The sequence below is a fragment of the Hylaeus anthracinus genome, unplaced genomic scaffold, assembly GCF_026225885.1.
Source record: "Hylaeus anthracinus isolate JK02 unplaced genomic scaffold, UHH_iyHylAnth1.0_haploid 12002, whole genome shotgun sequence".
Lineage (NCBI taxonomy): Eukaryota > Metazoa > Arthropoda > Insecta > Hymenoptera > Colletidae > Hylaeus > Hylaeus anthracinus.
This window is the reverse complement of record NW_026534349.1, coordinates 10,174,490-10,202,190: the sequence shown is the minus strand read 5'-3', so window position 1 is coordinate 10,202,190 and position 27,701 is coordinate 10,174,490. Positions and strand designations below refer to the sequence as shown.

General features: G+C 38.9%; 1 protein-coding gene across 8 annotated transcripts in view; it reads right to left on the bottom strand.

The window, feature by feature from the left end:
• LOC128892055 (protein scalloped) overlaps positions 1-27,701 on the bottom strand; it is a 215,384-nt gene that overhangs the window by 12,133 nt on the left and 175,550 nt on the right. For all 8 annotated transcript variants that reach the window (XM_054152138.1, XM_054152134.1, XM_054152132.1 and 5 more), the window contains one exon: positions 7,240-7,370. In XM_054152138.1, coding sequence (XP_054008113.1) covers positions 7,240-7,370 — 131 coding nt within the window. The remainder of the gene's footprint in view (positions 1-7,239; positions 7,371-27,701) is intronic.

Below are 27,701 nucleotides of genomic sequence, written 5' to 3'. Positions count from 1 at the left end.
GGATTTATTCGAACATTTAGCACACGTATTATATTGACACTTGACGGGCAAAGCCTACCCTTCGAGGCAATTTTTATGATTTTTTTTACAGCCAAAATAATCTTCATAAATTTTTCAAACTTGATACAGTACTTAATGTCTCGTTGGACGCACAAGCTCGGGGACTGATTTTATGCGACTAACGTGGACATTGTATATTTTTTTATGTTTGCCGACGCCCGTAGACAAGGACAGCGAATAAAGAAGAAGAACGAAGCGAAAACACCGAGGCATGTCGCTGAAACAATGTAATGCAACGATGTAACTTTCTTATTATTAACTTTTTTTTTTTTTGTAAAACTTTGACCATCATATTTTCGTCATTTTTCTGATTAAAATGAGACCAAACACGACATAATTCGCAACATATTTACTTCTAACCACTTATTATCTATCATATATCGTAAACACTAACTAGAAAAAGATCAATGTTAAATATCGTCCGAATTATATCGTGATTGTTTTCGTTTTAATTAGAAAATGTCAGGAATATGATGGTAAAAGTTTTACAACAAAAAAGTTAATGATAAAAAAGCTTCACCGTTGTATTACATTGTTTCACTGACATACCTCGGTGTTTTTTCGCTCTGTCCTCTTCTTTACCCGTTGTACTTGTCTATAATCGACACTCGGCGGCGAACATCAAAGAATATACTGGGGCTGGTTTCTGTGCACTTATCCTGGACAAATTTGTGCGTTTAACGAGACGTTACTGTACATCTAACTTATACATGTATTAGATATAGAAATTAATTCTGTGCCTTTATATTCAATCATTTATAACTCTAGTTTCAGTAGAAATATTTAATCGTCATTTTGTAATACAAGGTGAACCATTTTAATGAATTCAGCTGGATATCTCCGAACTATAGAAGAATGGAACAAAATAATTTAGACAAAAGTTGTACGATTCCACGGAGGACATAAGCTGGCGTTATCAGTTTTATTGTAGATGGTGTCACTTTCGAGATTTCATTCATTTCTTTAAATTGAAGTCGTTTTATTTCTTGAAATAAAAGTTGTAACTGGCAATGAGACGAATGCAACCATTTTTGAATTTTTCAATTCGATTCAATTTTGACAAAGTTACAAAGCTTCGAACAGCTACATGTAGCTAGACATGTTTTCTTATTGCTGTTTTTTAACAGATTACAAGTGCGTTTGATAATTATAATAATTGTGGTAGTAAATTAATATGTTAAATTTGATGGATTTTAAAGTTCTTATAGCCATCAAATATATAATACTAAGGAATTGCATTGCAATGGCCATCATGTTGAGAACTTGCTAATTATAATAATATGCAAAATTTGATGGCTACTAAAGTTCTTATAGCAATCAACTATATAATATTAAGCCAATTACATTGCAATGTCCATCAGGTTAAGACTCGAGTTATGTGTATAGATATAGATACATTACAATAGAGATCAGGTTGAGGACTTCCAATTAGAAAGTTAAATATACTAAAATGACGAGTAAGTGTATCTGCTTAAACTAGAGTTATAAATGTGTAGATTGCAAGCCTTTATGCAAATGAAAATCTTTGCAAATGTACCTAGAAAAATTGAACCTCAATAGGAATTTATTTTATTCTGCGAACATTATAATACGATTTTTACCTTCAATATTTTTTTTTTTTATATTATTGCATACTGCATTTTGCAGTTTCTTGCGCGTTTAAATTTCCTACAAAAGCATAAAAATTCGGAGCGTGGTTACAAACGAAATTTCTACACTTAATACATCCGAGATAGGGCTTCTTAGAAGATGCATATGGTTGTTCGGAACAGGGATCTGAAAAACGTCGAGGTCGAGGTTTCGTCTGTGCAAGAGTACCTACTCTGCGATGCGACGGTTATATCGGAGCGCTGTTCGTGTATGCATTCGATCGAATCGTAAATCCTCCATAAATACGCCGCAACACGCGTCCTCGAGCTTGCACAATGCGCGAATAAAAATCGCCCGTAGCCGTGCGAGGGCTCGGTTCGCGTGCGCGACTGATACGAGGGAACAAGAGGCGGGCGCCGGTTTTATTTTCGAGCGGTGTGATTTATTAAAAAGAACGCGGACGGACGAATTTTCGAATTTAAAAAACGATTATCGCGAAATCGGCGCCGCACGCGAAAAATCTATTCGAGTCCGCGGGTCCCCGTTGTTCACCGTGCAGCGGTCGTGGTGAATCTGCAGTGGAAAATCAATTCGGTTAATTGAGAGAGAGGCACATCGCGTACTCTTCCCTTCCCCCTCCCGCCCCCCCCATCCCACGTTCCGCTTCTTTTTTTTTTTTTCTAGCTTTAATTTTCGCATCTCTCGTTCTCTCTGTCTCGCCTGGGTATCGCTGTCCCTGTCTGCAACCCCTCATCGCGCAAATACACGCGAGGAATGCAGGATTGGGCGGGTAACGGGCTGGACATGTTTATCGACATTCTGAAACGCCGCTCGGCCGTTTTTGGGTATCGTCAGTTATCGGGGCTACGTTTACACCGCAACAATCAATTACACCGTAACGCTCGACCGGGATTATTTCGAACATAGATTGCGCGAGCCGATCTCGGAAGAATGCGTTTCACCGGGGAAAAATGATGCGTTTCGATTAACCCCTCGTTACTCGAGACCGAAACGCACGGGTTTATCCCTCGCAATTATACACTTACTCCCTAAATCCAAGGTATTAGGTGTAGTAATTAATACTGTGTCGTTCGATATAACGATTGAATATAATTATTTGTAACTAGACTGTGGATCTTTACAATAATAACATTTTTTGCAAAAGTACCTACAAAAATCGAACCTAAGTAGGGATTTATTTTATTCGACAAATATAATATAAACTTTATTTTCGATATTTTTTTATGTTATTACGTAATGTATGTATTTCGTAGTTTCGTGCACATTCACATTTCCTATGAATACATAAAAATACGCAGTTTATTCATAACTCTAGTTTAAACACATATCTTACTTATCATTTTGGTATATCGAAGTACAATGCTGCAATGTATTTATACACATAATCTACGTCTCAACCTAATGGTCATTGCAATGTAATTGTACACATAATCTGAGTCTCAATCTGATGGTTACTGCAATGTATCTATAGATATAACGTGAGTCTTAACCCGATGGCCATTGCAATGTATCTGCACACACGACCTAAGTCTCAACCTGATGGTCATTACAATGCACCTATAGGAACTTTAGTAGCCATGAAAGTTTACTTATTAGTATACTCTTACAATTATTGTATTAGGTCCACAAATAAGTTCGGTACCTTTACATATATTCAGCTGTAATTACATTTTTAATTGAAATTTTTTCCCCGCCGATCGGTGTCTTAAGATATTAGCTTCACGTTACTAACTTCACTATGTAACTTTAACCTAATTGGTATATAACCTCGAAAAACAATACTTCGCACCATGACGTTTCAGAAAGAGCACATTAGACATTGTATTCTTTTTGGATTTCAGTTGAAGAAAAATGCTGCTGAGCATTTTTGCTGCTACAAAAATGATTCTTATTTATGCGACATATTCTCCAGATATGGCCCCCTCAAATTATCATCTTTTTCGGTCGCTACAACACCATTTGGTTGTTTCTCATTTCAAATCTTTCGAAAAAGTCGAAAAAAGCATTAATGAGTTTATTGAATGAAAACCACCATCTTTTTATAGAAACTGAATCCGCCAACTAGCCGAAAAGTAGAACAAGTGCGTAGAAAGTAATGGTGATTACTTTGAAACATAACGTGTATTCCTTTTTCTTATAAATAAACATCGAATATATGATAACAAGGGAACGAATTTATTTATACACCTAATAATTACCAAATACACTTGTAATCTGTTAGATTAATAACATTTGTCATTATCCAACAAAAAACCAACAAAATGTAAAGTAAAACTGTATGCAGCACCTTTCCTCCGATATTCCAACACAACGTGCACGTGGGAATTAGCGAATGTCATTACTTCAGTCCCCTCCATTTCCTTTCATCGATGTTAATTATATATATTTCCCGCTATTTACTATACGTGAAATTGAATCGTGATTAATTTTCAACCAATGCAAGCCGTATTTAAATATCGCATCACATCAGAAACTCGATGTAGATTCTCATTCACATCGTAAAATTGTCGTGTCTGTTGCTAGTCCAGCACGTTTTGAATTTCACGGCGCTACAATATCGATAAATCGGTTCGCGTGGAAAATTAATACACTGTGTTCGGTCCTAGCGAACGCGATCGAGGGAAAACACTCATTTTGGAAGATATTCGATAATATTGGATCGAATCCGTGATACTTAGAACTTGATTCAATTAAAGAAGGAAACCCACATAGGAAGACAAAGGTTAAGTGTTTTTGACTTTTTTTTTATACAGAAAAAGTTGTTACAATTTTTGTTTAACTTTGAGAATATTTTAAGTATGCTTTAAAATACACTTGGTAATTTTTTAAATTAATTTCACACAGAAATCTTTGAGATATCGGTTTTCCTTCTGTAGGAAGTTTGCGCTCGAGTCTGCTATTGGTGGAAATTCGAAGAGTTTTTTCTAATTGTAAGATTATTGAATAGAAGCATTTGAGCATCGTCATTCATAACATCAGTTGGTCGAATATAGTCGAGCACTGGAGGCTTCCCTACAATCATTTTTATTACAGATATAAACAGACCCAAATATTTTACAAATTACAGACCCGTACAAATTAATGAAAAACTTTTTCCCGAAGAAAAATAATATTCTACGCGCTTAGCTGTGCGAATGGCCGCTTGTCCTGCCGAAATCTGAAAACATTGTCCAGTTTGGGACAGTTTTTGTGGACTCTGGATTCTGGACTTCTAGCTCTCGCAAAAGTTTGATACAACAGCGCGGCGAGAAAAATTACGGCTACGGTACGGTTCGCCGCGAATGGTCTTTAATGGTAGGGGACGCGTAGAAATTAAATAAGGCGCGACCACAGGAAACGTAAACAGCGTGCCTAAAAATTCTTTTCCCGTGGAATAAATCGCGGGGATCCCAGCGTAAGCAGGGCTCGGCGGTGTTCGCCCCACGTGAAACGCGGAAACCAGAAAATTACGTCACATTGGACTGTCCGTACACCGGCTGGTTCTCTGAATAATGCCCACGGTATGCGGCCACTGCAGTACCAGATGCAGTCGCTGCAACTGCAGCCCGCGATTCGCTTAAGAGAGTGTTCTACTCTAGGACTTTTGACATTTCCTTAACACTAAGGTTACGAAGCATGGTCATTCTGATCCATTCCAAATTTTAAAAGATTTTACCGAAGAAAAAGACATAAGCACATGTTTAAAAATTCATTTTTGTTCAAGCCTCTCATTAACCGTTTGACTGTGAAGGGCGTATGTATCCGTCCTCGAGAAATGGGCTCACTCAGTAAAATGTTTGTATTCGTTAAATCAATTTTTAAAAAATATCAGCTTATAAAGCACAATGTAACAAAACTTTTTTATATTTGCTGTTTATTCACAGGACGCTTAGTTTCAAAAATAAAAATTGAAAAATTGGAAGTTCGTTGCAAAAATAGAATTTCAGGGAAAGTGTCTACTAAGTTTTCAATTTTTATCTTTGAAACTAAACGTCGTATGAATAAACTATAAATATAACAACATTCCGTCTTATCATTCCCTATAAGCTGAAATTTCTTTTAAATTCACATCTCATTACGCCTCTTCGAATTTCCAACAAAAATCGTCCCGCAGTCAAAGGGTTAAATTTGCACAAAACCTGCTCCATTTAGTGTCTAATTTTCCGTGGAATAATTTTTGAATAATAATTTTCCATTGACATATTCAAGCATTTTTTAATAACATAGTACCTTATCTAAGTGCTATCGAGACGTTTCTTTTTTTTTTTTTTTGTTTAAAGGTTAATTTTTGTTGTATACACGAGAAATGGGCATCCTTCAAAATTGAAACAAAAAACACTATTTTTTTGTGTGTTTGGTTTTCCAGCGTTTTACGTATGCATTTACATTGTCAAAGTTAACATACTCGCTATGCAAACATATATTATTGTTTCATGTATATGGGAGTTACAAACGATTGAACATAAAAACACAAAATTAATTTGTACTCTTAACAGATATTGTATCTATATAAAGAACTTGTACATCAAAATTTGAAAACGATCACCTCACGGTTGGTGGTTTAGCGTTAAACAATGGAAAAGAGAAATTTGTAAGAATCCAGAAGCATTAGTACATCGTTGACGCTGGTCTTCTATGTGGCTCGAGCTGTATTTTTCTTTTAAATCGCGAACCCTCAAAGAGTTAACAGTGACGCGCAGTTGAATCGCTTTAATAAACGTTTTCGCGTTGTTTCTTTTTATTTTCGGGTTCAGCCTAGTTGGAGCATGTGCAAACAATGCGCACCCCCGTGTTTTCCGTCCTCCTCCATTTCGGGCTCGCGTCGACGAATGGAACCGGCGAATGCACAGCACTGTGATTTATTAAAAGGCGCGCAATTGTTCCGAAATCGCTTTAATAATTCAGCTGTTGATTAAACGGGCCAGGGTTCATTTTTACGCGTGATTTATTCCATTACAATCTACACTGCGTCGGTCCTGATCGAACGAATTCTGTATTGACAATTAATTCCCGCGCGATACGAACCGACGCGAACGGGACCGGAGGGGAGGGGGGAGGGGGGGGGGAGGGAAGAAGCATGAAAACAGAACCGACGCATGGAAATCGAGAATATCGTATACCTCGGGCGATCATTTTGTTTTTTCGTTAATTCATTTTCACGTTGTTTAAACCGACGGCGCCTTCATTTTTTTCTATCGACACTTTACTTATGTAACATACGTTGCAATGGTCATCAGGTTAAGGCTTAGGTTATGCAATGTATAGATTCATTGTAACAAAACTTAGAATGGATAACTTAGAATGTTGGTACTTTAACATAACAAAATGACGAATAGATATTTCTATTTAAACTAAAGTTACAAATGATTGAATACAAACGCACAGTATCAATTTCTACGCCTAGTATAAACGATTAAATGCAAAGGTACAGAATTAATTTCTACACCTAATACTTGAACTTTTGATTGTGAAATGTTAGGCCGTTCGATCGCTGTCACAAAACGTCCAGACCTTTGTATTCGTACGCGAGCAAAGAAAAGTGCGAGCATTCAACTACGGAAAGCGAGCGGAAGACCTTTGGATACTCACCACTTTGAGTTTTGCCTGCATTTCACGAAGTTTTCTCCTAGCAAGGACTTGTATGTGCGAAGAGACCTGCTTTCGCGTTCTCGTCTTGCCTGTTCTCAGTTTGATGTAGCGGGCAATCAGCTCGTTGCGGCCTGCAACGCAAAGCAACGCATATTTTTACATTATTTTTAATTAATATCTGTGTAGATTGAGTCTAAGAAATCTAAAAGGGAAGAACGAGGAATCATCGACATACGGAACCAATATAATGAGTTATTTGAGTTACGTTTCGTCGGTGTACCTTAAGATTTAAATTTTAAGTTTTCAAAGTTATAAGACGATCTGAACTGTTATCATTTTTTGACCAAACCACCTTAAGGAATTGGGAGTTACACCACTCGATAGTTAAGTGAATTCGGATGTTATCATCACACATAAATAAATTCGGTGAAATGACAAGCTGTTCAGTGCATACGAGGGCGCATGAGTTCGTCTCAAATTATTCATATTATTTATTTGCTCGTTTTATTCCGGCCTGGCCTCAAAATATTCAAGATATCTTGAGATTTGCGAATATGTTTTAGTTTTTGCTAAAATGACAGTTTAAGTAGACAATGGTCACTAGTGTTTACGCATGACGAGTATACTCGTCGTGACACGAAATATTGCTACTTCTCCACGACGAGTATACTCGTCGAACATAGCTGACTGGTTAAGCGGTTGGAAACGCTTGGCTAACAAAGTGGAATTGATCTGTGTTTAACTGCGAAGGTCAAAGATCGGAGAGAAATGTTCGCGAGTCTTCGCAGAACAAACACTAAGTGGTTTTGGTTTGGCGTGTTCCAAGGTCTGCTCTGACTCTTCATTTTCGTAGCACTCCGTGTTTCTTGTTCTTCCGCTGAAATGTCCTAATAAATTGCAGGTCTATAAACGTAAACGAAAACAAACAAGTGGTCTAGCAGTGGCGAGGGCCGACCACCCGAGGACAATATCGAACCGCTTGCATGAGAATTCCAGCATCGTTGGGATCGCACAAAGCTCGGACTACTGGACAAGAAGCAGACTGATCGGGTTCAAGTAAACTCTCGGCACCGTTGTAAATAAGCCTCGAGAATTTCTCCCGAGGAATTGATAAACTGTTTTGCATTAAGTGCTCGAGGAACGTAACGTGTGTATGTTCTTGATTCTCGTTTAGGCTTTTACAGTGGTGCTACCCTTTAAAGGACGCTAAATGATGCTAGTGTATAGAAAAGGAACCCGGAACAATTGTCTTTTCAACATAGCCAAATAAAACATGCAGATTTTAAGTCTTCTTTGGTGTAATATAATTAAAAAACAAAACGAGATTGAAATATGGGAGTTTTACAAAAAAAAAAAAAAAAAAAAGGTGCGAGTGACACGGTCTACCAGAGTCGTTCGATCCGTGCACTGTCACTTTACACGAGTTGTTATTAGGGTCTGAACGTCAGCACTGTTGAACTCAGCATTTTAGCTGCAGCATAGTTGGAAAGCATCGAATTTTACATTGTGTTACACAGTGTCGCCTTTGCACTTTGCTGGAAAGCACCTTCATGTACTGGCTGCTCATTTCGATTACATATCTTCTTTTACTTTCTTGTAGTTTTTTATGGAGATCTTCTCTTTTTTTTTGTGATTACTCCTTTTCGTTCTTCACTTTTTCATGTACTTGGCGTAATTTTTTTACTTTTTTGAAGTTTTCTATGGAGATCCATATTCATTGCATTGGAAGTCAGGTGGAGGAAAGTTGGTAAATTAACATAACAATATTAATAATTATCAAGTACAGCAATAAGCAAAATTTGTTGTCTACTGAACTTTGTATACGTAGATAAATTGTAATGGCTTTCAGGTTCAGCCTTAGGTTGTGTGTATAGGTGCATAGGTACATTGCACTGACTATCAGCAATAGAATCTGTTTATTAGACTAGTTTATATCATAAATGCATCAAATGTGCAGTCTAGTTATAAATGATTGAATATAAAGGCATGGAATTAATGTCTACACCTAATATTAACCCAAGCTCGCTAAAGCTGTACCGTAAGAAGAATTTTCCTAGGGGGTATGGACGTACAACGAATGGTTAAAAAAAGAAACATAAAGAGCATAATACCATAATCATTGAAAAACATTTATTTACCATCGTTTTGTATCAATTTTTTAATCTGACTCTTACAACATCTCCTGTGCTCGGCATTTGCCACCAGGTAAGCAAAGATCGCAATAAAATGCGAAAAACGACACCTTTAATCTCTCCTGTTTCTCTCTTTCGAGTCTTACTCATCCGTTAACGTTTCACCTGTGCTACCCGACGCGACGGTCTGTAACGTTTACTAAATGTCGCGAATGACGCGCGTCTTTCCATTAAACGCGGCAATTAAAGGCAATAAAGCCCTTTCTCCGGTGGATTCTGTTGAGCGTGAAAGAGCTCGCGAAGGCTGGTTCGGTTAACACCCTTGTTGGCACAACATTGCCGTCCGTGAATTCAAGCGAGGCGAGTAGAGGCGAGGGGTCGAAAGATTACACGGCAGCATAGGTAACTCGGATGGGACGGTAACGAGCGTAATAAATTGAAATCAACCAAAGCGAGGCTGCGCGAAGAAAGGCGGACAACAGCGTGGAAAAAAGAGGGAGGGGAAAAAGGAAACTGGGAGAAATGAAAAAGACAGGAGAGGAGCGCGCGCGTAACCGTTGAAAGGAGAGGACCGAAGATGTTTTCACTCGTCGCGGTTACGCCGTTATAAAATACTGCTGCTCGACGGCCGTACTGAATTTTGAGGGGTGGGGTAAAAAGCATGGATGCATGTGAACTCGAATTAATTCGAGTGCACGATGCATTTAGTTTCTGAGGGCCGATGAAAACGCGCGCGATGGTCTTCGCTCGACAATGAACACCGATCCATTCGCACGGTCGGCCGATTTTTTTATTTTACAACACGAACGAACATGGTTTTTCCTTTTTTTCTCTCCCCCTCCCTCTCCCCCCTCTCCTATACCGTAACGGAAATCGACAATCGGCGGAATTGAGCGGCGTTTTCCATTGTTCTCAGGACATATATACATACAACGATGTTATCACAGTCCATCGAACAGCCCCGAAACGTTGAAAAAAAATCTATCGCCCTCCCCACGCCCACCGACCCATAATCCCGTGATTAAACAATTTCGCGTATTTCGAGCGGCCACTCTCCTACGGAGATTTCAATAACACCGATTTTGTTCGGCGAACCATATTTTCCGCGAGAGCATCCAATGGGCCCTGTTATCGTTAAGGGGATAGTCGTTCTCTTTCTTTTTCGCGAATTTATTTCGAACGAACGGCACGATTCATCCGTCCGAGGTTTTTACTGTTCATTTGGCGTGCTTTCATAATACTAAAAATATTTTTTTGTTTTTATGTCGACAAAGTGGATAGGACTAACACGTTCGGTATTAGCCTCGCAGACGTGCGACGCGTGTTCTTTGTCGGTTTATGACAAATGATTGAAACTTAAGGCACAAAATTCGTTTCTATTAATAATAAATATAAAAAAAAACTATCGAATTCCTAGCTCCTCAGTACTGCGTTATCCTAAACACAGAGGCAAAATCTACTAGTATGCAAAATTTCAATTAAATCGATGACTCGAATGCCTTGCCCTTTCCTTATAAAAAATTAATACCGCAACAATTAGTGGAACATATGTGTCGTAACAGCTGCGCAAGTATTAAAGTGGTCATTCGAAAAATGTTTTAGCCAAACAATACGCCGAGATGGCGTGATTCTGGTTAGGGTACGATAAACGTTATTTCAATTACGACAGGTTTGATGTCGTCTGGTGCCGGTTTTACGGGCGCGGCCGTAAACTCTTAACGGCGGTGAAATCTAAGCAACGATAAGGTGCCACATAGAATACCGTTTACTCGATTCAATCGACTAAAAATCAATCCATCCTTGAATACGAACCTCTCCATAGTTTCTATTCCCACTTTTTCCTCCTTTTATTCCTACTTCTTAAGACTATATTCGCCATTGAACGGCGGCGTCGCTTGTCATTTCCCGTCGGATTGTCTCTGCCGAGATTGCATCAGGTTTCACTGTTTTCGGTTGACCAACCGTTTCAACCACTGGCGACTAAGGAAACCTGTACTGGGAGATTTTAAGAGGCATGGAAACTGATACTTACGGTTTCAAGAACGAACCAATTTTATTATACATTCGAAACTCATGTGATTGTATAGTTATTTTATAAAAAGTGCTACTTCAAGCGAATTTGTAGGAAACTGTTCACTTTTAATTTCACCAAATGGACCTATTTTATAAAAATTTCAAAATTCACGTAGTTCTACAGTAATTTTACAAAAATTGTTACTTCGGGTGAATTTGTGTGATTTCGAATACCGTTACAAACTCAATTTCGTAAGAAAACTGTTCACTTTTAATTGTTCAGTTAGACTAATATGTACTGATTACGTACTCCCTTGCACTAAGAATTACCGCGTCCTTTACAGAGGGTTCACTGTAACACTTTACTTACAAAACAAGTTCAAAAATTAGGTTCTTATGAATGTCAAGATGACGATATCTTTAGACAAGTCACTCAATTCTTTTGTATATTAGAACCCTGTAACTGTGGAGAATTGAAATTCCTCTTCTCTAAGCTTCATTTCAACAATTTCCTTTAGCAGGCTTTTTCTATATCCACAATCAGACTATTTTACATAGAAAGAAAGCAAAAGTGTGTGCGAATAGAATAATATTTTTGTCCAAATTAAAAGAAATTTTCTATAGTTTTTCAACATTTAAATATGCGTCGAATTTGACACAGAAAATTGTGGCAGGTGAACCTCGTCATTTCCATCTAAGAGGTTAATTACCTTCCTAAACACCGGTAACAAAAGTGCTTCACTGAAAACTAATCAATGTGCAACTAAAATTGTGCTACTGGATAGAGGAAAAGAAGAAAAATCGGAAAGAAACTTTTTATTCGCCCTAATAGTTGCGATCGAGAAGATCGACGATCAATACATCGCAAGTGCTTGGCTCTGGCGGGGAAAGTTAGTACATGTATATACATAGAGTAACACTGAGAGAGCGAGAGAGAAAATGTGAGAGGGGAAGCCAGCATTGGATGCGCGTCGCGACGAGCAATCAACGTAAATCACTTGGCTGATGCTCAATTTAACAAGAAGGGCCATTATGATCTCAAACTCGAAGTAACGAGCATGAAGATCGCTTTCTCTGTTACTCTTTGGCTTCCTTCTTGCGCGAACTGAGTTCTCAGAAATCCACCGAAAACACTCTTTTATTGCTAGGAAACCCGCGCAAATTGCTACAAACAACTGGCTGATCAGTGATCTCGTTTTCGAACAAATATTGAGAAGGATTCAAAGGAATTTTCTAAATTTAAAGACAGGAACGAATATTGAGAAGGATTAAAAAAAATATTCTAAATTTAAATACAGGAATAGATTGTGAGAAGGATTCAAAGAAATGGTCTAAATTTATATACAGGAACAAATGTTGAGGAGGATTCAAAGAAATCTTCTAAATTTAAATAGAGGAATAAATACTGAGAACGATTCAAAGAAATGTTCTAAATTTAAATACAGGTATAGTTCTACTTCTTCTATATTCCATCATAGACACAGGAATATTTTTCGAGTTTGAATATTTGCTTTTGAAATTGGAAGCAAACAGTCTTTTAGGGTGAACCTACAATTGTTGACGTTTAGAAGTGATTTTAATTAAAATATCCCAATTGTAAACACAGTTTCAATGTTGTCATTTCTATTTTTATACGAAACTTCAACTCTAATTTTCCTATTCTTAGAAACATTTTCAGTTTTTGGATCTCTTCTTTTACAACTTCTAAGTTACGTTTCAAGTCTAAGTAGTTCTACTTGGAATGACTTTAATTTTAGCCCTTCCACTCTTGTATCATCAATTTTCCTTAAACCTTTTGATATTTATGTTTTTCTTCGTCGTTGCTTCTCACACTATCGTGCAAAAAAGGCAAACGAACCGAAAATAGACAGTTGGGAGCGGTGTTTTGGAGCCTGATCCAAGTGGACGGAAGTAACCCCCTCCAAAGAATGCTCGGTCTTCAAAAACAGAGAAGGAACGCGAGCAGTACCGGCGCGTGGTTCATAGCGGGCCATTTAACGGTCTTTGCGAAATTGAGTCATCACGCGGTTCGCCTGGAATCTCGAATATTTTCCTCCCGATGCTTCAGAGTTCTCCGTATCCCCCTCCTTCGTTTTTCCTCCCTCGGCACACACCTCTCTTCCTCGCTCTATCTCTCGCGGTCTCTGGCTTTTCCTCCGTCTCCTTCGCCACGCGACGAGCCATTCGCGTACGACCACCCACGCCTATCCGAAAAGTCTCGAGGACCTTCGAGTTCGCCGCAAGGAATCGCCAACTTAACCGGACTCCGTTCCCCTACGACCAACTGCTTTTCGCGTCTTTGGAGCCGTCACTATGCGTCGCTATCATTTCAACCATGTTGAATGCATACGTAATTCGTCGCGTGTACCCTCATAAATTTCACTAAAAGTCTTACGTGGATATTCTATTTTGCACCAGAATCGAAATATATTTGACCAATAATTCGTTGAGTATCTCGGCAATCATGAGAAAAACTAGTGCAGGCGTCTATACACTTGAATAATAAGACACGGGGATTCGATCACCCACGATCCTCGGATTCACAGTCGACCGCTTTACCTACGTTTCGTGTTCTCGTTTGACTCTTTATTATTGGGCAGGGGAGGCTCGGATACTACACTAATTATATTTTTTTTCCGAAAGGTATAGAATTAATTTCTGCACGTAATAAAACGACTGGCGAGCTCGTTCGTGTCGAAAGGCGTACGAAGAGAATCGTGAGCCGCTTGTTCGCATAAAAATCTGTTTCCCTTCGACGCGATGGCGCTCGGAACCCGATACGGTCTCGCGTGCAAGGTAACTTAACTGCAAGTTCACTGCAGATGCCAAGAACGATGGTGGACAAGAGAGACGGGTAAAAAAGCGAGCGGAAGAACGAGAAACGGGACTCTCCTCGTTCTCCATCTGTTCTCCACCAACGCGTCGACGGAAGATAGTCCTCGTGCATGCGTCTAAAGCAGGTCTGGTCAACTCGAATAGTTTCACGAGCCACTTCGATGACATGTAACGATACAGCGGGCCGCACTTTAGGTAAACATATAAGTTCAAAAATAACATTAACATTAGGTTAAAAAATATAATACATATACAAAATACCGCTCGACGTCATTGTTACACTCTCTTCTATTACTAAGAGTGATAGAAGCGAATCTAAGCTCAGCATTCGTGGCAATAGAATGCTAAGAAAGCATCTCGAGTTACTGGTATAATAGATATCAGAAAAAAAGAGCTCGAGGACAAAGAGTTAACCACAAACGAGTAAGCTACCCGATTCGTTAAATTTTTTAACTCGCGTCCCTCTGGTTCTCATTGCCGTATGTTTACAGTCTGTACTGTATAGCGTCGAAGACACTTGTAATTCAACTTGGGGAAATCTAATTCAACGAATCCATTAGACGACCAAAACAATGTCGTCGAAACGGTAGCCTGTTTCGCGGAGTAATAAGCAGGACGGAGCGTATACTTTAAGAGTAATTAATTAGAACGGGTGTACTCGGAGCATTCTTGGCAATCCACTTTCAATTAGTCCGTTCTCTAGGAGAACCATCAAGTGGATAGTCGTGTACGTGCGGCTAAAGGCACACGGATCGACGATCTTGGTACTTGGCCGACGTTGACGGAAGGGATCGCTTTTGACATGAGGATCCAACGGGTGCAGTGGTCCTCTGGGTATTCTGGACTTCACCGCCAAGTACCGTCGTTAATCGATGCTTCGCAAACAGTGCCCTATGCCGGTCCTCCAAGTACCGAAGTGCGTTTAAGCTCGTTTAGTCAATTAGTAATCGTCGAGCAATTCGATCGCGTCGAGGGATACTCGAAAGGCGGGCTTAAACCTCCTTTCACGCTGTCCGCTCTCGATATATAGTACTTGGAAGACGCTTCGCTCTGTGAATACGTCCCAACTCGGTTCACGCGGTTCCGAGTAAAGACCACTAGCAAATATGTATTATTAGGTTGCCAACTAACTTCCCACTGTTTTTTTTTTTGTAAATTACAAGTCAATATTAAAAATAGAAATAAAGAAATACTATTCAGTTACATAATTGTGATTATACAGGGTGTTTCAGCCGATTTTGACATCTTGATAACAGTTATTAATAAGTACAGTATTATAATAATTACATTAATAAACAGTATTAATAATACTGTCACGTTATCAGATAATTTCAGTATTGTGGCATCTAGCGAAGAATGATTCATAGGAAACTTGAATGGTATCGAGTGAGGCATATTCTGATGTTATTAGTTTTTCCGTAGATGGACGCGTCAATGATATATGAATTTAAATACTGCATCTCGTTTTTATCAAAATGGCTACGTGAACCTTCCCAATTCAATTTCTTGAAATGTGTTGCGTTATAGGACATGTAAACAATATTTCTTGCAACTTGTGTGTATAGTATCTAAATATATGCTTATTTGCTTTCAATATGAGTAAAACCAGATCGACAAATGGTATCTTTTAACAAGGATCGTTACGTCAGTGTGACATTTTTCAGACATGCACCAATACTGTCGACTGTTTCAAAAATCGATCGCCTTCTCTGACAACTCATCAAGCGTTACGTCAGTGTGACATTTTTCAGATATGTACCCATACTATTTGTAAATGACTATTTGTCAATTATAATATTTGAAAATCTCTTATAGGTGGGCGGTGTTGCACAAGACGGCTAACGAAGAAACGAATATACCACTAAAACTTGAAACTTTCGACGAAGCACACTGCTTTACGAGTGTGTAAATGAAGAAAACAATATTGGTACATTATTCTTCACATACTTAACTACATTGAACAACACCAAATTTTTGGGCTAGGTGAAATTTTTCAAATTGGCTTTTGTGAAACAGTTAGAACAAAAGCAATTATTTATTTCAACTTGTTCTACTGTCGATCTTAGCTTCTTACCAATGTCAAACATTGGAAATGTATTTTGCTGTAAAAGGTTTTGCAGTTTCCTTTTGCAAGAAGAGTTCCAAAGTTAAGGTAAGAAATCGCGTTCTACGCGAGCTCGACTACTGAAAATTGTTATAGTTTAAATTAGATCGTGGATGGGGTTGAGATGGCAGTTCTGGTCAAAGCACGTGCAAGGAAAACAGGGCTATTTCTAGAACTTCATTTGACATTTTCTTTTTCAGAATGTCGACTTTGAATTCGTAACGAGCATCTTTTAAAACTTTTGGATTATATGCAATACTTGGTCCATGCTTTGTGTATTAGGAAAGTTTCTTTCGTTTTATTAACAATTAATATATACACAATATTTTATGTTTCATGTTACATTACTGAATTGTGTACGATTCATTTCGCTTCGTTACTGTTACAGCATCAATGTCTAAGAAATTACATTGTCTATTTATATAAACCACAGAAAATAATTGAATGCAACTCACGAAAGAAACTTTTGGGACAACTTAATATTTGGAACAATTACTGTGCTAAGGTCGGGCAGATTTCAACGAGAACATCGAGAAAATGGTCGAGATACGTATCGAGGTGAGAATTTTTAGGTGAGATACGTATCGAGATCGAAGAGTTGGGAAACAAAGCATTCGGACAACGAGTGAATCGTCAACCGGGTGATCCAGTAAGACCATTCGATGGGAAATACCATGGCGCTAACGCAAAGCTTGAGAAGCTTTGATACACCAAAAGCTGGTTCCTTTCCTTCTCGCTCCGTGGCGATGGGCGTGTGTACTCGCGGTGCAAAAGACGAGGAGAGAGAAGATAGAAGTCGATAAGTGTCCTTGCGCCAGAAGGAGGATCCTCTCGCATCTTGACACGGTGACCCCCCACCCCAGCGATCCGCACAAACCCGCTCGCAAAAGCCTCGGCTTGGCGAACCCCTACCGAGCCAGTCCTCTCTTCTTCTTATCATCCCTGGCCGCCATTCCATCCATCTTCCTTTCTTTCCATTTTCTTCGGTGCTATGGTATATAGTATATACCACCACCACCATCACCACTACCACCCTCTTCTCTGCATCGCCATCGCCGCCAACACCGGGCTAGCTTCTACCGTCATGGCACACCATACCAGAACTCCCCTACCCTCGTGCTCCCTTTCCGGGACCCGTGTGCGCCATCCTCGCCCCCCATCTCCTCCCTCCAAAACCCGCGCCACCACCTCGTGCTCTGTTCACTAATTGCACATTCTTCGCATAGTTTCACCACCCTCCGTCCCGTGCCAACCCCCATCCTCGGGAAGGACGGACGGCGAAGGGGGATCGTAAGCCCTCGACACACGACCACCCTTGCTTGCCTCTCTCCTCTCTCGCTCTCTCATCCTCTCTCCTTCTTCCTACGCCTCGTATGTTCATACCATCTACTATATCGTGGCCCGCGTGTCCTTCTTGCTCGCTCTACTTTTCCTCCTTCCCCCGTCCTATCGCCCTCGCACCCCTTCGCCTTCTTTCAACCCCATCCACCGACATTGCCACCCTCGTTCGAGCATCCCCCATACTTTTGTGCCGCTAACTCAGTGAGTCCACGCTTCCCGGAAATCACGTGTGTGTAAGGCCAGTCGGTGTACGCGCGCGGGTGTGTTTCGTGTCGCGAACTCGTGCTCGAGCGTTTACGTTCGCGAAAGTGAGGAGGAGGCCACGATGGGGGTGAAACGAGAAAGAAACGAGGTTCGCGGGCTCTCCTACGAGAATATATTCCGGAGCGATCTCTCCAAGGTGAGAGTTTCGATGGAACGATGCATGGAAATTACGTAGACATCTTCATTCTGGAATCGTCGTTTGGAGATTAAACGAATCCTGATAACTCGACCATTTAATTCCGGGTACGAGCGATATGAATTTTTATCGAGGCATCTGCGCGACGATGGGAACTACTCGTTCGTAGCTAAAGAACCCAGTTCTCCTTTCGTTTTGCCGATTACGAGTCGACAGATTTTCAGGGACGCGGGAGCAATAGTTAATAGTATAATTAATATGTTTGGCGAAGAAATTAATTTCGTTCGCATACTTATAATTAGACTGCAGTGCAAGATTAAAGTTTTCTTTACAATATTTGCAAAGTAAAACAAAATACCTATTTAGGTTCAATTTTTGTAGTTACGTTTGCAAAGATTTGTTTGGTATGAAGATTCCCAGTATACTTATAATTTTCGCTTAATGTATACTCATCAGTTTATTACGTTAAATTACCTTAATTTCTATTACAATGAATTCTAAATATTAGATGTAGAAATTAATTCTGTGACTTTCCAAGGTAAACTTATCATTTATTTATAAAAAAAAAAACCATACAACTTTCAATCCTGCTCCAGTCACAAATTCCAAGCAAAACAAAAACATAATGTTAAAACTAATCCGTGTGTTTCATTAGTACAAAGGTTGGCACTTTACATACGAGTTATAAATAACGAAGTGTAAAGATACAGAATTAATTTTTATACCTACTTATTCATTGTAATCTGTTTGGAGAACAACAATAAGCACAACTTGAGAGCTATTGAACTTCGTACATGTACATGAACATTGTCGAAAATTGTCGTACATTGTACTGATCATCGAGTTGAGACTTACATAGCTTATGTATTCAAATCCACTGTAATGGAGATTAGCTCGAGAACTCATAAGAGTGGGACTCTAATATAACAAAATAACTTCTCAATATTTCTATTTAAACTAGACTGTCAGGTTGAGACTTAGGTTATGTAGACTGTGTAGATTCGTTAGAATGAATATCAAGTGAAGAAATTGAAAGGTTGGAAATCTAAAGTAACTAATTGGCCAGTAAGTATTTCTATTTAAATTGAGTGTCCATCAGGTTGAGACTTAGACTGTGTAAATTCACAAGAATGAATATCAAGTGAAGAAATTGAAAGGTTGGCAGTCCAACGTAACAAATTGGTCAGTAAATATTTCTACTTAAATTGAGTGTCCATCAGGTTCGGACTTGGCTTGTGTACATTTATTGAAATAAAAATAAAGTGAAGAACTTGGAAGGTTGGTAGTCTAAAATAACAAATTGGCCAATAAATATTTCTACTTAAACTAAAATTATAAATGTATGAATGTAAAGGGACAGAATTAAATTCTACGCCAGATTTACTTTAATATGACGAAACAAAAGTATGTTAACTATGCAGAATGAAAATTTCATCGACAAATGTGGTACAAAATTCCAGCTGAAATTGAAGAGACTTTGGTGACTGTAACTGTAATTAAAACATGACATGAAAACAGGTTAAAAAATGTAATTTTCGAAACTTCGCAGATTCGTCGATTCTATAATATTTGGTCGAATCGCGAGTGGTGGTTCAGACGTAAACAGGGGATGAAAATTTTGTAAAGTGTCACGTGTTGAGAATGTTGTTGGTTTAATCCACGGAAAAATGGAAGCTTTTCCTGTCGCCATCTCGCTGACGATCAGAAATTGAATGGAGGGTCGTAGAAAGGTAAAAGCGTCCGGATAAGTTGTGGCTGTAACCGGAAAATAAATTTTCTCTCGGCAAAGCTTTCGGATGCAAGGGTAGACACGTTCGCTTGCCGTACAATCTGGACGCCCGTACTCTCTTTATACCTAAAAATTCGGTCACGAATGATAAAAAAATAGTCGCATTTAAAAAGTTCTACTTTTAATCCAAGATTAAATTAAACTTATTAGATTCTATTAAAGCAAAAAATTAATTTCTTCATCTAATAATAAATATACAAGTATTTAAAACTTAATAAGGAACGTAAATTTAAACGATTTCGATTTAAAATTAAATTACGGTGCGTACGCGTTTACCATGGCAATATTTAAATGAAAAACGTGGAAATAAATTCCATTAGCACACGATAACAAAGCAATCACCCAAGCTGTCTCTTGGTTGGGTACATTTTTCTTGTTTTTGGTGGAATTTTCCTGACATATTGGCGGGCGATTTCATTCGATTGCAGCGATTTTATGGACAAACAAATTGGGCGCAGAAGCCTTCAAAATACGCGAGGTCCATGCACGTCCAGCGCATCGTCGATTTTTTTTCATCAATAAAACGGAATAGTTCCTGATATTTCGAACACGAAATCAATTTTTCGTATCGAATTGGACAATATATATAAAGGTACATGTATTGTTTTCACCATGTTAAACTGTTAAATTGATTTCTCGACATATTTCCGCATCGACGTTCCCGATATAAAATTTAAAAGCTTCCGACATACACATATATACATATGCACTGTATTTCGGGCAAATACCATATTTACGCGAATTTTTCATTTATCTGTCATCTGTCATTAACACATTGTTACTTGCATAGTAGAATCTCGGGTATTCAAAACCCCATTTACTCAAATTCTCTATTAGGTTATAGGAATTCTTTTCTCTGGGAACTATTTTTCATTCGATAAAGGTATGTTCACTTATGCAAAACGAAGTGACAATATTATATTAAATGTAGAATATATTCAACATACATTATGAATTTTTTTTCGTATGTTTACAATATCACTGTATAAATCCATAAAATTTGCAATCTAGTTATTACACATGTGCATATCTATCTTTTTCTGAAATAAATAATAAAAATAATAATATGTGAGGTGTAAATAAGAAAATACAAGCTTTTCGATACAATTTGATGAATAACAGAATTTGTGAATAAAAAAAAAAGCAGAACAAATTTTGAAGTAGCCAGAATCAAGTTTTGTAAAAGTCTGTGTTATAATGCTTTTGTCTTTAGTTTAGGTCTTCATCGGGTACACAATAAACGTAGTATGCTCCATATTTTGGAGCATATAAACATCGTTATATGTATATCTAACGAGGATCAAAAAGGGTGAGGGTGTAACAAAGACGGTTGAAGAAGTTCGAGTTAGAAAAAGGAAATGAATGGGGTGAAAAACGTTTGGAGGGAAAGCTCAGAAACGGTACCAAAGGTGATATGGTGGGAGAAGAGAGAAATAGCAACCTTACGCAAACTATGCGCTTACTCGAAAGATCGTTGCAAGGTTTACGGAAGGCGTATAATCCTGTTTATCGTCCTCGTAAATCCGGGAATATACACTCCTTGGTTTTCGCCCTTCCTTTCGCTTTAACCACCCTTCTCGCGCGGCGAGGAACCCGGCCGGTGCTTTAATCCCTTTTCATTTTACGAGCACCTTTTACGAGCAGTCTTACTCGACCGCTTGTGCCGATCTCTGCGGGTTTTGGAAACAAGCGAGCCAACCTCTGAGGAGCTTTAACACTCGATGGTCGTTCCAGAAATTTCAATATCTTTCGGTGAACGTAAAACCAACGGGTGAATTATCTTCGAAAATGAAATCTCAGACTTTTCTGCGCGTCGCTCTTTCAACCAGGATCCGTTCAATGGTAATTCTTCGCTAACCAGATTGTGCTTTCACTAATTTTCAATGAGAGAAATCATTCTCAATAGTTACATCGGACTTTCGATACGGAAGTGTACAGTCAGTCCCATAAGTATTCGTAGCCTCTACGTTTGTTGAGGACATTTGTTTAAATTAAACGACAGATTTGATGTTTCCAAATAAATGTTTCGTTACAGATGCATACAAGCGTAAAGTTTATTCACGTACATATTCATGAAAAAACATTTATTTAGAAACATCAAATCTATCATTTAATTTAGACAAATTTCGATTCGATATCGTTGGCATATACTTTTCTCGAACTTCCTAATCAGATGACCTATCTTGTCACCAGGTTTTACAACGAAGGTCTCTTTTTCAGTTGCACCACGGCTTGCGTACTGACATTTAGCTAACATTTACCTTCCAGGACTCTTGAACTCATCTTTCCATTCGTTTCAATAAGCACATTTCGAAGAAGCGATTCATTTAAACTGTATAATTCGCGAAGACGTGTAATGTATGCACGCGTATCTACTGAACATTGGGCGGTTCATTCTCGCCATCTTTTGATTCGTTTTCTCGTCTCGTATTCTCAGTCGGGAAGCGGATAAACGAAAGATTGCGAGTGCAAAATACGTGGCAACCTAAATTAGCATACGGAGGAAGAGGGGAGGGGTTCAAAGAAGCGGGACAAGAAAAGCTCGGCTGGCTTACCTTCGAGAGGAGATATAAGGCAGCCCCACTCGCCTGGTTTCTCGGGATGTAAGGGGGCGGCAAGGCAACTACCACGAATTAATATTCATTACCTTGCGGAACGCCAAAGCTGGCTGCTCCAGCTTGTACAAATATGAAACGACGTAGTTGCGCTAATTAAAATACCTGGCCGCTTTCTTGGCTGAACAAAATTCGTCCCATCCCTCTTTGTTTCGCCTCTATTTCGCCGGAGACTGATGTTGCTGCGAAAAATGCTCGGTAAAGACATTTCTATCGGGGCTCCGGGGCATTTCAAGCGTTTCATTTTATATCCCAACGTCGGCGTCGAGGGAAACGTGAAATGAAATAACGGTCTTGTCATCTTTCCGAGTAATCTCCGGGTCAACTTAACAGTCAGCACTGCCGGAATACGTGCGCGGAAGCTTCGAGGATGTTGTACAATAAACGATTGCTATATATTGCCGAGTTGCGCAGGAATATACTTTGGTAAATAATCATTTTGGGGGGACGTTAGGGGAAAAGATAAATTAATACAGGTAGACGTACATGAAATTAGCAAAATGTGACAAACACGTTTGGACTCCTTGGAGACCATTCCTCGATTAACATAACTCAAACATTATTACATCGCGTTATTATTAGTTATTATTATTATTATTATTATTATTTGTATATTATTTAATCGCATTTCTCAACTTTTTCTTTCATGGAGTTAATCGATTTGTTCAATGAACGACTCATATACACCAACAAATATGAGCTGTGTTACATGGAAAAAGAATGTGTGAATAGTCTACACCTTAAAAAGGCGACAAGCGGGAACATATTTTGTATGACATGGTGCAATTTGTGAAGATAAACAAGCAAGCCTAAGATTGCATCTTAAAATATAGAAACTATCAATCCATGTCTATGATTGTTTCACACATTATCACATATGAAAATAGTATAAAATGTTTATTTTTCACATAAAAATGTTTCTCAGCGTCTAAAGATCCACACAAGTTGAAGTGTCGTTACAGTAAATCACAGGCTTTATAAGTTACATACAATACGACATGATTCCTATTTGCAGATTCTGTAACGAAATGGCTCCGAGTGCAAATGGTTAAGTATCACGGTGAGTTGGGAATAGGAAAAAGAGAGGTCGGAAGTGTTCGGTGGGAAACGCGTTTACGTACGCTCCGGCGGCAAGCAACGAACGCGCAGAGGATGGAGAGAGGAAGGCACACGCGCGAACAGAGAGAAGAGGACTGGACGAGGAGGGATGTAATAATCTGCGTCCGCATTGTCCGTCTTGCCGGCATGGCCGAGTCCTTTGACATCTCACGGAGTTTAATTAAACTCGAGCGTATAATAGCTGCCCGTCGAGAAGGCGACCCGAGGTCCGACGTCGTTGTCCGACGCCTGCTACCGAACGCAGCATCGCGTCTAACATTTCGCCACCACCTTCGACGTTTTGTTCTCTCGACCGTCGTACGACAACCCCGATACCCAGAAACCCTCTCCGCGCTGTTATTATATTCTCCTCAAAGACGCGATACGCGTTTTCTATCGACTACAATGATTCTCTGTTTGATTTTTGTTCAAACCTTTTTATAAATCAAAGTTTACGTTCTCAAAATGTTACCACAGGCTCTTTTATTATTTCTTGCTTTCCACTACTTCCTTTTTATCCATCTCTGGCTCTTCTCGCTTAACCTGTTTCTTCTTCTTGTACTTTAATTACCGCTGTGAATCAATTTCATCATGAGTTTCATTATGAGTTTTATTGTTAGATTCTTCTTTCTTAGAAGGCAGCTGAATTTTCGTCACTTTAAAATTTTTGTTGTTCAGTTAATTTTTAACGAACACATCCAATTCTTGTACTGACAGGGGAACATTGTCGACGTTTGACGATTTTCAAACGCGATTTGATAAAATCTTCGATTATCTAGAAAAGAGTTATGTCCGTGGTTATGGATCGCTCGGGGAGAGTTTCATCTTTTTTGCGACTCGTTTTGCGTCTTTTCAACCTCGACGCCGCATCCGATTCCCTGAAGAAGAATCCACGGCACCGTGTCAATGCCCATAATTTCACGCTTCAACGACGTCTCGGCATCGGATTATTGGATCGGATATCAAGGAAGGAAGAGTCCTGGCGATCGTTGTCCTGCTTCGAAAAGAGCAGCGTGAACGTCCTTGCGACAGGACGAGGGCTCTGGGGGACCAGCGACCATCGCCTTGGAAAGATGAAAGACCGATCGAAATTGCAAGAGGAACGATTCCGAATCTTTTTAAGCCTCGAAATTCTTCTGGACGAGTTACTTCCTATCCTCGAGTCCACAGACGCTTATCCAGCAATATTTTATGATACATATGTACACAGTAGAGCCCACGTAAGTCGCGAAAATCTCCAAGTCTCAAAAATTCACGTTTTCGAATGCAGTTTTGCGAGTAGGGCAGCTGCAATGTGTAAATAAATGCTACATTTAATTTATAATAATAACAGGAGAGTCCTGATGTTGTATCAATACCAAAATTAAAATATCTCCTAAAATTATGATTTTTGGACATAAACAGATTAATACATTTTTGTGGAGAATATCAAGCTGCATCGACAAATGTAGTGAGAAATATACGATACCATTATTAACCTTCATACGTCTTCTTATAAATGAAACTCACTCATTTTTCTCAAAACACAGTTTTTTTTTTTATAATTGTATGCAATGTTGCAGAGTAACGAATGAACCGATTGACTTCAAATTTTGTCTGTAGGTATTTTACACATGTCTTTAAGATATGAGCCTCTGAATTGAGCCGAATGTTGAGACGTTTTCACACCATTATCTGTTTTGCAGATGGTTATGACTACACATTGTTATAATTATATTTGTTCATTATTCATTGACATTTACTATCAATCATTCGAAAATAAGATATTTATCGCAGAATAACATTTTATTGCATTTAGTTTGTGGATCTAATTAAAATACTTACGGAGTTCGTTAATATTGCCTGAGGTACAATACAACTCGTTCATGTCTGACCATTTCTCGCCAATTCTACTTACGGAGTTCGTTAACCCTTTGCACTCGAAAGGTGACTCTCAGTCACCATTAGGTTTCACGCAGCAAATCTACAATACCTAATGTTTCTTTAGGTTTCATTTCTTCGGAGCTCGATGTGTCGATAAAATGATTGTCGGTAAAGTAAAGGTGACCTTATTCTCAAATCTAGACAGCTTAGAATTCATGGCAATAGAATGCTAAGAAACGTCTCGAGTTGCTGACAGATACCAGAAAAAAAGGTCTCGAGTGCAAAGGGTTAATAATCGACTCCCTTATGCAAATTCAATTTCTATACAAGCAGTATCGAGCGTCGTTACGTTAGAGTCCAATAAGGTCGATAAGCAACAGATGAAACAGAAACATGCATCGTTCGAAGTGACTGATACAAATCGATCCCCTTTTACGAGGGCGATGGTCCTCAAAGATTTTGGAGATTCGTTTGTCTGCCGGATTCGCGAAAGAGAATGGTTTCAGAATTGCGAGGGAAAGCGTCGGAGGTGGCTGAGACACTCTCCTTCCGCCGGTCAATAACTGGACACTGGCTTCTCCACCCTCTACACAAGCTCGTTCCATGCTACAGTCGTGGTCCCTCGCCCTCTCTCTCTCTCTGTCTTTTTCTCCTCCTCCTCCTCCTCCTCCTCCTACTCCTCGCCCTTCAAGGGAAATGCAACGCAACAGAATACGGTGGTCTTGTCATATCGGAGGAAGATTGTCGAGAACCACGGGGTTATGAAACTTTCCATGATATGAAAATGTTTGCATATTACCTTGAGCAGCTTTGTACCTTCAATTACGACGTTAGTGTCGCAAGACGCGCAGCTTACAATAGTCTGAAACGTTCCACTTAATTTTTTATGGGAATCATTTTGCAAACATCGATCCATTGAGTTGCACTTTCGCTTCGTACGATATCAAACTTTTACGGAATAATGCTGTTCCTTAAATAATACTACTCATCGCTCTTTATAATTGAATAATTAATTAAATGGGTGTCCGGAAGAAGAATCTATGTTATGGATTTTAAATTTATCGTTGATCAACTGATCACTCGGTGCAACGTAGGTCCTTCTTCCGATTTTATGTATTATCTTACTCTCTACTTTTCTCGTTTTTTCATATACTCCTTTCTTCCATTTTCAAGACACGAGTTTATAACTTTCTGTGGAGTGCTAACAACAATTAGCGATGTGCAAAGACACTAAAACCACTAGGTAATTACTAATTATCGATCGTAGCACATTGACCCTTTCCCAACAAAAGCACAACTTTTGAAGATTTTTAACATAGATCATTCATGATCAGACACCCATTCAATCGTTTTGAACTCTGATTTCTTTTCTTCCTGATTTTCATACCTTATATTAGGTATAAACACTTGTTTGTAGTTATTTAAAATTTAGTATTTTATCAACAAAACGATTGTTCGAAAGCAATGCGTAATATCAAACTATTTAGTTTATTTTTAAATATGACACTTTTTTTAATACAATCTCCAATATGTAAAACTGGCTTCTTATATAAACTGAACTTTTAATGAGCAAATTTTACGTCGTATATCTTTTTTAAAAACAGAAAAGAATAATAAAAATCTAGGCGGAGGTCCCACAAACAAGTATACAAAGTTTCATCAAAATCGGAGTTTGTTAATGTTTTGTTAAATTTGTTAATTTTGTTGTGATTTTATTAATGTTTATGGTAAATTTTAATTTTTTTTTTTTTTTTTTATGAATAAATAGCAATATATTTATATTAGTAATGAAATTTTGATTTTTGTCCACAATTTTGCTATTTGTCCGCACTGTGCGCCGGCCTGACCGTACCTTCAAGGGAGTACGATGCGAATGTATTCCAAATGAAAAAGAATTCGTAAAGAGGTTAACTCGAGAAACAATGGAACCACAAAACCGCTGGCAAACGCTAGCCTAAGTGGAGGAGCACTTCCACCGCGTACAATAATTTCCAGGCTTTCCGTTACAGGGCTATTAGCTGGCAAAGGACATGAAATTAGTCGATGACCATTCGGAAATGCGTCAACACCGTTTCGCGGACCGCGATAAACAGCATCCAGCAGCGTGACGCGATTTCGTCGAGTGGATCGACTAGACGAGTCATAAAATAGGATACATCGGTATACGTGTACGGACACACGACACCTGGCAAGCTTGAGTGGACGCACGTGCTCGCGAGTGCGCTGGTAACAACAGACCACTGTACGTGTTCCTAGCGATCAGATAAACGCC